Source organism: Armigeres subalbatus, unplaced genomic scaffold (assembly GCF_024139115.2).
Source record: "Armigeres subalbatus isolate Guangzhou_Male unplaced genomic scaffold, GZ_Asu_2 Contig701, whole genome shotgun sequence".
Classification (NCBI taxonomy): Eukaryota; Metazoa; Arthropoda; class Insecta; order Diptera; family Culicidae; genus Armigeres; species Armigeres subalbatus.
This window is the reverse complement of record NW_026943481.1, coordinates 1-11,689: the sequence shown is the minus strand read 5'-3', so window position 1 is coordinate 11,689 and position 11,689 is coordinate 1. Positions and strand designations below refer to the sequence as shown.

At 44.0% G+C, this 11,689-nt stretch overlaps 1 protein-coding gene and 1 long non-coding RNA gene across 2 annotated transcripts; both read right to left on the bottom strand.

Moving 5' to 3' along the window:
- Positions 1–2,778: 2,778 nt before the first annotated feature.
- On the bottom strand, positions 2,779–3,630 carry LOC134204567 (general odorant-binding protein 45-like). Its single transcript, XM_062679374.1, has one exon. The coding sequence runs from the start codon at positions 3,628–3,630 to the stop codon at positions 2,779–2,781; it is 852 nt and encodes a 283-aa protein (XP_062535358.1).
- A 6,664-nt stretch (positions 3,631–10,294) lies between these two features.
- Positions 10,295–11,214, bottom strand: LOC134204565 (uncharacterized). Its single transcript, XR_009977895.1, has 3 exons — positions 10,959–11,214; positions 10,804–10,893; positions 10,295–10,695 (listed from the first exon to the last, which is right to left on the bottom strand). It is a non-coding gene; the product is annotated as an uncharacterized LOC134204565 (long non-coding RNA).
- Between the last annotated feature and the right edge of the window lie 475 nt (positions 11,215–11,689).

Below are 11,689 nucleotides of genomic sequence, written 5' to 3'. Positions count from 1 at the left end.
ATTTTTTTATTCTTTATCCTTTATTCTTTATTCATTATTCCGAATTTTAGTCGCCAATACTTCGTTGCGTTCAAATATGTAATACCAAATTACCTTCCAACGACGGAACCAACAGCACATTATCCAATGTAATTGCCACACGTTGGCCCTTAGAATTCACGCCCATAACAACGCCTCTTCCAATTCTGATTGGTTTGGTTTTCGTTCCGTCCGCAAGCGTCACATCCACGGCGATGCCACGTTTGAATTCCTTGAAAAAATCGCGGTCGTTCGTCATATGGCATGTACAGCCATTGCCGATCGTCCATGCGCTCGGAATAACGTTACCGGCCAAAAAGCACACGGCACCACAAACGACGTCATCCGCAACCACTTGCTTCGATCGACTAGGTACTACCGACCCTTGCCGCTTGGACTTGTTTTGCTTTCTTTTTGCTGTGATTTTCACTCGACATTTACGCGAATCTCCTCCACATTCACCGCCCTTATCCGCGACAAATTTACGGCAGTTTTTCTTAAAATGTCCGGGTTTCGAACAGTAGAAACACTTCTTCTCACTTTTTCCTTTTTCGAAAACCTTCAATGCTTTCTCGCTGCCGTTGATGTATTCACTGTGACCTAACTTGATACTCGTCACGCAAACAAGCTACCACTAGATCCATTGTGAGATCCGTCTGCGGCCGATTTTCCAACGACGTCACAAAACTATTGTACGATGATGGCAGGCTACGCAGCATCATAATTATTCTCAACAGTTCACTTAATTCCACTCCCGCATTGTTTAGGCGCTCAAATAAACACTCTTCGAGATGTTCCTCGACATCACCGCCCTCGCACAAATTTTTCGAGCACAACTGTTGCAATAACATAGCCGGATTTCCGATGGTTGCCTTCTCATGATACACTCGTAAATTTTCCCACATTTGGTGAGCCTTTTCACACTTTTTCACAAATCGAAGTTGATAATGTGCCTTTTCTTCCAGTCGTCATATTCGTCGTCCAATTCATTCCCGAAGACATTTTTTGCGCGACGCGGTGGTAGCTATAGTGCGGTAGTGCAAACAAGATGTCCGACGGGTGGAAGGCAACGTTTGCCAAGCTCAGCAACGGTAATTATGCCTCATGGAAGTTCCGCATGCGTTCTTTGCTGGAACGAGAGGATCACGCTAACTTTCACCTACTCAGTGACTGAGTAAAAATGTATTGTTCTCTCTTTCTATCCCATGGAAAATTTACTCAATTTCCGTCAAAAGCAGGACAACTCAAAACTATGAGTGATCCTGCTTTTGACGGAAATTGATAAAATTTCCGTGGAAAGAAGAGAGACGGCAATACAATTTTACTCAGTCACTGACTAGGTGAAAGTTAGAGTGATCCTCGTTCCAGCAAAGAACGCATGCGGAACTTCCATGAGGCATAATTCCCGTTGCCGAGCTTGGCAAACGTTGCTTTCCACCCGTCGGACATCTTGTTTACACTACCGCACTATAGCTACCACCGCGTCGCGCAAAAAATGTCTTCGGGAATCCAACACCGGCTCCTCCAGGAAAAATAGCTTTCCGCCGAAACACTTCACTATTATACACTCCCGGGTGCCTGGGCACATAACCTGAAGGATGCAAATCCCAACATGTGCGCGGAACTGGAGCAAAACAAGACAATATACGGAGCTTCGGTTATGGCCTGTTTACATATTCGCTAGTTCTAGCGGACAATGCACTATCCGACAATACTAGTGCGCCATTATCACAATGTAAACAGGAAGTGTTCACGCTTATAAGCGTTTACATTATGCTATTATCGCGCTAGTATTGTCGGATAGTGCATTATCCGCTAGAACTAGCGAATATGTAAACGGGCCATTAGCTATAAAAGAACACGCGACCGTTCTAGGCGAAATAAGTTTTATTGTGCGTTCGTGTACAAAAAGAGAATACAAAAAGGTTCGCACTCAAGGTGAATATAAACAACAGGTAAAATATTTGATTTTCTCTTAACTTCCCTTCTTTAAGGTATTTAAATAGCGAGGTGCTCATCATAGTCCTATCCAGTCCTATCCCCCAATTGACAGATAAATGAACAGGCAGACATTAAATAAATTTTATCCTTTGGCACTCAAGCTCATCGCAGTCTACTCGTCTCATCGGTCACACATGCAGTGGACATGGCATCGGAATCAGCAGTTACCACGAAGCAACCTCCAGTTCCCTCCGGAAGTATTATTTTAGTTTCCCTTAGGCGTCCATCGAAACATTGTTACGCGTAACAAATTGTTTGCATAGAGAAAAATACTAATTTTTTTTCAAAAAATATTTATTATCTCCAAAAAAGCATGAAATATACAATAGATAATTATTATTGCACCCTCCTATAAATTCTACCAAAATTAAGATCTTTTTCTTTTGTTATGCTTTACGCATAGTGATGGGAGTGGTTCTGAAAATTGTTACGGATTGTTACAAGGGGGTGGGGGTTCTTAAAAACAACATTTTTCGCGTAACGTAATATTTGAACAACTACACTTATTTCTGGAAATGATCGATTTTTCCCGAATTAAGGTGACTATTTAGTTCTCTAAATCGCACTTATCATTACGAAATAATTTGAAAACTTTTTTTATTTGCTCGGTTAAAGAGTTATATAAATAAAAACGCATTTACAATTTAAAATGAATATCGACAGCAAACAGAACACATATTTAATTAACTTTCAGCAACTGCTTAACCAGTATCGCACGATAGTGCCACCGCTGGAGCTACCCATCGAACTCGAATAGTTTCAAATATAGTAAATGTAAAAGACACACGCGGGGCAGGCGAGTTCCCAGAAAGGTCCGTAGTCAGTAAAGCAACGCTTGCAGAACGCATAGAACGAATACAGCTCCACGGCGAAGGTTTCTCCCAGCGGTTTTACATGGAAGTGCATTCCGAGGCATTCATCTGCGATTCGAAGGGCCCGCTTGCACTTGTCGCATTCCTCTTCCTGTACCCTGGCTTGGCACTTACCGATGTCTTCGGTTGCGTTGTACAGACCGCACTGCCGACTGGCCAGAGGCAAGTCTATTCCCGCGCTGTCACTGTACAGTCCCATACGGATCAATGTGCACCGCAGCAGGCAGGCGGATCCCGGAGCTTTGTAAGCTCCTTGGTCGACCATGGCCTGTAGGTCCTGGTTCGATAGACCCAAGATGGAGGCGCACTGCAGGAAAACTCTGGTGTACTGCACGTCGGTCTTTGGGACATACTGCTGCACGTTGGTTTGCAGCTCTCCGTACTGGTCGACGTAGCACTGCCCAAGTTGATTGGCCCGAGCGCACTTGTCGAAAACTGGAACCGTGCTGGCAACATGCACCAAGCAACGATCGGTACGGTTCTCGTAGCATTTGTCTTCCGCATCCGGAACGAAGAAGTTGGCGTAATTCGGTGTGAACTTGGCCACCGTGTCGTTCCAGACATGCGCGGCCACTCCCACGCAGTGAATATTGCAGTCGCCACTGCCATCGTTGTGCAGATATTTGGCGCACTCGTTGCTGGTCGAGCTGAACGTTTTGAACGCAGCGTCATGTCGGGCGAATACGCCGCCAAGTAAGGCGAACAACGCGATTGCGACCATTGAATGCAGACGATTCATTTTAATATAACACCGATTAGACCAACTGCGTTGCTGTTCAGTTGTGTGCCCTCGGGTGGCTCATCCAGAGGCTTAAGTAGTTCTTTTGGCGTGTTATCTGTTTTGGGGCGCGTGCACGTGCGGACGTGCATTGAGTTAGGAGAACGAAAGTTCGAAAGCGCCCGATTAAAATTGTTTATTATTACGTTCAAACATATGTAAATATAGACCATTCCGATAATTATAAACACTCTTAGAAATAGTTGGCAATTGAATGGCGCTTGACATTTCATGAAAATGTCGATTCCTCTTATAGATTAAATCCTATTCTTTCACGTGATATACTAGTTCCGATTTTTTTTGCTGAAAATTAAGAAAATATGAGGGTTTGATTATTGAACGAATTTCTTTTTTTTTTTTGCATGAAATGAGTTATTTTTGGAACGTGTTTTTTTTTTGATAAATTGCCTCAAAAAAAACGTATTGTCGCACGAAATGAAATAATCTTCACGAGTACGGATATGGCTTTAGAATCTGTTCGGATACAGGTTGAATGAAGATTCCTTGTAGCAGCTTTTTTTACGTGCATCTCAAAGCTAGAAAAAATTCATACTTTTATTTATAATTCTTGGGGTATGTGCTAATCAATCTTACATTTGGTCCTTCCCTGATTGTCCCCGTTTTTCCGAACCTAAGTGTCGCTACAATCGCGGTCTTTTCAGATGCCTATTAATGAACACAATAATTTCGGCGTTATCAGTTATGAAGGCGTAAGAGTAGTCCTACGTCATCTTCAAAGGAAAGTTAAGTATAGCTCTTCTTCTCAAATATTACCTTGACTGGACCGGCTATTGGATACCTGTCCGATGGCCCTGAAGGTTGCACCTGCCTTTGTGCAACGTAACTTTCAATGCAATCGAATATCTAAGTGATGATGTCATAATTAGCTAACAGCGTTCTAACCTAATTCGCAATATAACAACTCTCACTTATTACCATCTCATAATATTCCACGTATTATATAATTTTCGACTTCTTAATGACTTGAACTAGTCACTAGGAATATCGTTCACTTCATATGAAGTCTGAGTGCACAAATTTTCAAAGCGAATATACGATATAAATTTTCCGTCCTCTATTAGCAATACACATTCCACTCCTCGTGTTATCGATTAACGTTCTTTAATTTGACGTCGTCTGCTGTCATGTTGATCTCCTTTCACTGTCGGCGGCGTGTGGAGCAGTGCTGCCGGAACATCCCCCACCCCGTGAACCATGGTGAGGGTCTATGTGTTCATCACAGGGTTCACCTCCAGCTACTTCCAAAACTGCTAACTTGACGACTGGTCGTTTGAGTGCTCTGCCGCCAGCTGTTCTGACGATCGCTTGCCGCACTCTGCCATCACTTCCTAGGATCACCTGTTCCACTTTTCCACGGAGCCATGAACGTCTGTTGCCTTCGGTTACGTAAACCAGATCACCAATTTTTACTGGTTTCATATCGGTGAACCATTTGGATCTTCTGTTCAATGTAGGAAAGTATTCCTTCAACCAACGGTTCCATAGTGCATCGGACAAATATTGTGTCCTCTGGTAACTACTCCGCAGCGCATGGGCCAAATCAACTGGAATTCTCAATGGATCATGTTCCCCAGAAGAGCTGCCCAGAAGAAAATGGTTTGGGGTGAGCGCTTCGTTGTCCGTGGATGTTTGCGGCATATAAGTTAATGGACGCGAGTTGATGAATCCTTCTGCCTCACATAGCACAGTTAGAAGGATTTCGTCGTTAAGTTTGCGCCCGTCGTCTAGAGCCCTCATTGCTTCCTTCACGCTCCTTACCATTCGCTCCCATACTCCCCCCATATGCGGGGCAGAGGGTGGATTGAATGTCCATTTTGTGCGTGCATCTGTAAAGGTGCCTGCGCACTCTTTATTAATGTTGTCAATCTGCTCAGCTAATTCATTACTAGCACCGACAAAGTTTGTTCCATTGTCTGAAAATATCTCGATAGGCGAACCTCTGCGGCGAACGAACCTCCGTATGGCCATGATGCAGGAATCGGTGGATAAGTTGTGAGCGACCTCCAAATGAACTGCCCGTGTGACTAGACAGGTGAAAACAGCAACATATCGTTTTTCTCTTCGACGTCCTACGGCGACTTCCAGTGGACCCATGTAATCAACACCCACATAGCTGAATGGTCGAATAAACGGGGTGAGACGCTCTTCAGGAAGTGGAGCCATTCGAGGAAGCTGTGGCTGGCACTTTTTCACTCTGCAATGCTGACAGTTGGCCATCACCTTATTTACGGCTGAACGTAAGTTGAATATGTGGAATCGTTGGCGGACCTCGTTGACCACCGTTTCACGGTTTGCGTGTCCGTAGCGGCAGTGATAATTATTCAGCAGCAACCATGTGATCGGGTGATTTTTCGGCATAATAACAGGGAATCTAGCGTCAAACGTCGCGTAACTTGCATTAGCCGTCCGTCCTTCTACTCTGATAACACCAGATTCATCGGCGAAGGGCGTCAATCTGAACAGCGGGCTAGACTTTTCAAGACACACCCATTTAGCTGGATGTGGATCTTCTCTATTATTCAACAGCGTTTTGGTTTCATCGGGGTATTCCTCATTCTGTGCTACACAATACAGGTACTGTTCCGCTCGTTGGTATTCATGTTGACGAAGAGGTATAACAACGGCTGGGAGTGTAATTTTTGCAAGCTTTCGTTGTGATTTAGTAGCTTTCAATGTTTCAATCGGAAGTCCTTTTACACGCTGGTTAAGGTTTGATAAGTAACGGCCCACGAGCGCCACGGTTCGTACCAACTTGTTCCACTTTGAGAATCGCCCGACATCAACTACGCATTTTGGCAATACAATGTGGTGCAGAAGAAGATGAACTCTCAATTCCTCGGTAGTTTCTGCGACGCGTTTTTGTTCTGGCCAGCTTTCCAATGGAGAAAAAAGGAATGATTTTCCTGTAAACCATCTTGCATTTGAGTCAGGTGCTGTGTCTTTGCTCCACTTAGTCAGACAGTCAGCTAAATTTTCCTTTGACGGCACATGTCGCCAGATTCTCGGCTCAGTCAAAGAAAGAATTTCTCCAACTCGGTATGCTACAAACTGCTTATAGTTTCGATGTTGTGAGCCAATCCACGCCAACACAACCTCAGCGTCTGTATGGATATATTTCTCAGAAATAGGCAGCGTATGATTTTCGCAAATAGTGTGTAACATTCGGGCTCCTAGCAGCGCAGCTTCTAACTCTAATCGTGGAATAGACTTACACTTTAAAGGAGCGACTTTACTTTTCGCCATTACCAGCGCACATTGGACTTTACCATCGGCAACGATTCGAAAATATGCTGCACATCCATAGGCAGACTCGCTGGCATCAGTAAATATATGCAACTGTAGCGATCCATATGAACTTGGTTGTGCATTAGCAAAATAGCATCGTGGAATTTCTAGACCACATATTCCTGGAAGCAGATTGATCCAACGTCGCCACTTCTCATACTCTGCGTCGCTAACTAAACTATCCCAATCGAGTCCAAGACGCCACAGATTTTGGATGAATATACGACCGTGGATCAGGAACGGCGCAAGTAATCCCAAGGGATCGAATAGGCTCATTATGATCCGTAGTGCTATACGTTTCGTTGGTCGCGTGTCGTCAAACACATACGGAGCCAGATCAGAGTGCCAAGTTGTAGAGAACACAAAAATGTCTTTTTCAGAGTCCCACACTATTCCAAGCACGCGTTGATTCATTTCCTTACTACAGTCGATAGGTAGCAATTGTAGCTCAGATGAGTCATTTAGATTTTGCAAGAATTCGGTGCTGTTGCTGTTGCTGTCGAAGTAATCATCCATATATGTTTTCTCCTTGATTGCTGCTGCTGCTGTTGGAAACTCTAAGGAATGCTCATCCGCATTTAGATGCATTACGTGCTGCGCAGAGCACGGTGAGCATGCCGCGCCAAATGTTGCCACATCCATGATGTAGACATCAGGCGATTGCTTCGTATTGAATCGGAACAGAAACCGTTGCGAATGAGTGTCCTCGGGTTTGATTCGAATTTGGTGAAACATTTTTTCGATATCACCTCCGAAAGCAATGCGTCTTTCACGAAACTTACAAATTACTCCAGGTAATTGTGCTAGCAAGTCAGGTCCCTTCAGCAGTTGGGAATTGAGGGACACTCCATTCACTTTCGCCGCTGCGTCCCATACAAGTCGCTTTTTGTTGGGTTTCCTTGGATGAGCGACCACATTTAGCGGAAGATACCAAACACGGTCAGGGTCTGCCGATTGTAATTCCTTTGGCGTCGCTTTATGTGCAAAACCATTGTCAACATATTCGTGAATCTGTTGATAAACGTTGTTGCACAGATCGGAGTCTTTGGCAAGTTTAGCTTCTAGACTTTTCAGTCTTTTGGTTGCCATTGGTAAACTGTCTGGAAAACGGAAGTTTTCATTTTTCCACAATAGTCCGGTGACGAATCTACCATTTTCACGAACCGTTGTCTCCTCAAGGATCTTCCGCGCACGTGTCACCTCGGCGGCTTCCGGCAGCTGGGACGAACTGATTCCGGCACTGTCTAATATAAATTGTTGTCGAATCATTTCATTGAGTTCCAATTCGGTATCCAATTCACGGTTATGTACTCCAAGGAATGGACGGGAGGGTTGATTCAATTCACAGGGCCCATAAACAGTCCAGCCAAGCACGCTTCTAACAGCAATAGGCTCGCCTGGTTGTCCTATACGGTACTCGATTGGCGCAAGCAGATCAAGATTCAATAACCCGATAAGTAGCTTTGGATCGGCTTGTTGGAAAGCTGTTACTGGAACGTCCACAAGGTGCTTGAATTGTTTGGTCAGCATGTCGAGCTGCAAGTTTTGTTTTGGTAAACTTAGCGAATCCACCGTGTGTGCTGCTAAAAGTTTGTACCGCTCTTGTCCTCCTCGCGCAGAGATCATCAAATCCACTCGTTGTGATAGACTTTCTTTTCGAACCACATTTGAAGTCCACGATAGTTGTAACGGCTCCGGAATTCCTTGCACTCCAAGATGGCGGGTCACGCTTGAGTCAATCAAGGTATGCGATGAGCCTTCGTCGAGAAAGGCAAAGGTATCTAGACTTATTGAACCACAGTATAGCGTGACTGGGACAACACGAAACAACACCTTTTTCGAACATATTTTATGGGTCTTGCATTCCACATGCACCTCCGTTGGAGTTTCATCCCGATGAAGTAAGGGGTGGTGTCGTCCTTGACAGTTCCCCACATCACACCGCAATTTGGACTTGCACTCCCAATTACCGTGATCGTATAGGCAAACTCGGCAGAGTTTGTTTTTCTCCACTGCTTCCATGCGCATTTCCGGGCACATCTTGCGAAATCGATCACAATTTCTCACTCTATGATCTACTCTAGAACAGATTGGACATGGGGTGCGAGATGTACGTTTCTCCATGGCATTGGTGCTCTCGTTGTGGACGTTAACATGAGCCTTCAGTTTCGCCTTTTCTAAATGTAGATCTTCTTTCTTCAGTTGTACAAGAGTAGTCACCTCACTTGCGTCCATAGCTAGACGATTCATGAATTCACCAAATTCTTTCAACGTTGGCTCTTCAAACTCTCGCTTGTGTCGCACCCAATCCATTTTGTTCACAGCTGGCAACTTATCGACAAGCTCTTCCAGGAGCGTAGGGTTCATCATGTGAGACCGCAGGTTCGCTGCCTCGAGATGGTCACACAGTTGTTGGACCGCCATACCAAAGTTAACCAAGCTGTCGAGACGTTCCGGTTTTGGTGCTTCCATTTGGCGAACTTTGCCTAGCAGGTTTTTCACCAACAGTTCTGGCCGCCCGTACAACTTTCGAAGTGTATCCATTACTGAGTCAACAGCATTTGGAAACATCAGCTTTGTCAACACCGCATTACGCGCCTGACCTTGTAGGCAGTCTCTTAAGCGAACGATGTTTTCGACCGACGAATATCCGCAGGCAGCAGTTGAATCCACGAAACTGCTATAAAAAATTGGCCATTCTTCAGGGTCCCCTGAAAATGTCGGAAGGTTTTTTGGCCACAAGTGCCGCGCTGCCAGTTGATTCGCTGTTGGTTGTCCATTTGGTTGAGGTTTATTTGTGTTTCGATTTGTTTCATCTTCTCTTTCACCAATCGTTGCTTTCTGATTCACTTCCGTGGCTAGTTTTGACGCCGGTTTAATTTTCTTCGCGTCAGAATGCGGCTCTCCTGCTGCTTCATTGCCCTTGTCGTTGGCCTCATCGTGTTGCTCCTCTTGCTCGTGAATTATATGTTCTTTGACTTTTTTCTTCATCATCAATTCCCTTTGCTGTTCCACCCATGCCCGAGCCTTGGCTGAACTACTCGGAGCCGTGTAGTGAGACTCCATATCGCTTTCTACAAGCTGCTCTTCCAGATTAAACTTCAGCTTCAGGAACTTTTGTTCCATCTCCAGTTTCCGCTGCTCCATTTCTAATTCCATCTTCCTTTTCTCATTTGCAAACTTTTTCTCTTCCAGTTCGTGTTCCGCTTTCAATCGCTCTAACGCCAGCTGCGCTCTAGCGCGGGAGCTGGAAGTACTGGTTCTCGTCGATTTTGCCGCTTGTTCCAGTTTTTTCTCAGACTTTTTTGGTGTGCAATTCAATACAGTCTCCGATGTACCAACTGCGGGACACTTTAAACAGTGCCATTGGCGATCTTCTACTCCAGGTGACACTCCAGCACAATCTTGATGATACCACAGCTCACAATTCTCGCACTGTACCATGTCGGCTGCTGAATTAGGCCGTTCGCACGACTCACAGTCGTGCCCGTCTTCCGTATGTAGCATGATGACTGCAAATCTTTGAGGATGTTCGGATACAGGTTGAATGAAGATTCCTTGTAGCAGCTTTTTTTACGTGCAGCTCAAAGCTAGAAAAAATTCATACTTTTATTTATAATTCTTGGGGTATGTGCTAATCAATCTTACATTTGGTCCTTCCCTGATTGTCCCCGTTTTTCCGAACCTAAGTGTCGCTACAATCGCGGTCTTTTCAGATGCCTATTAATGAACACAATAATTTCGGCGTTATCAGTTATGAAGGCGTAAGAGTAGTCCTACGTCATCTTCAAAGGAAAGTTAAGTATAGCTCTTCTTCTCAAATATTACCTTGACTGGACCGGCTATTGGATACCTGTCCGATGGCCCTGAAGGTTGCACCTGCCTTTGTGCAACGTAACTTTCAATGCAATCGAATATCTAAGTGATGATGTCATAATTAGCTAACAGCGTTCTAACCTAATTCGCAATATAACAACTCTCACCTATTACCATCTCATAATATTCCACGTATTATATAATTTTCGACTTCTTAATGACTTGAACTAGTCACTAGGAATATCGTTCACTTCATATGAAGTCTGAGTGCACAAATTTTCAAAGCGAATATACGATATAAATTTTCCGTCCTCTATTAGCAATACACATTCCACTCCTCGTGTTATCGATTAACGTTCTTTAATTTGACGTCGTCTGCTGTCATGTTGATCTCCTTTCACTGTCGGCGGCGTGTGGAGCAGTGCTGCCGGAACAGAATCAGACGATATTCAGATAGGTGTATCTTGAGATTTGATCTGGACACTAATGACACAGACCACATTGCTCCAAAAAGTAAAAAACTGGTTACATTAGTGAAAAAGAGAGCTCAAAATAATTTTAAATGTTTTTTAGGCTAGTTGCTGTGATTTTGAAATTGTTCTAATTCTCGTCCGATTGCAATTATTTAATTTACAAAATCCATAATGCTTGGTAAATGAGTGCCAAACACAGATCGTATGGAGTAAGTAGAAATATTTATGAAAATGTTTGAGTGATAGCGAAAAATATGTTGTGCAAAATCCACAAAACAATGGGAAGTAAAAATTCATAGAACATGATAAACATTCGAAACATTCTCAAATACTCGATGCTATATGAAAGTTAATAAAATTGTAGGCCATATGTAATTGAAAAAACCCACACACTTAATTTTTTTTTACCGGGATCTCAGCAAAAT

What these genes read in the sequence shown, in the direction of transcription:
- LOC134204567 (XM_062679374.1), bottom strand. Translation starts at nt 3,630, where the DNA reads ATGAATCGTCTGCATTCAATGGTCGCAATCGCGTTGTTCGCCTTACTT.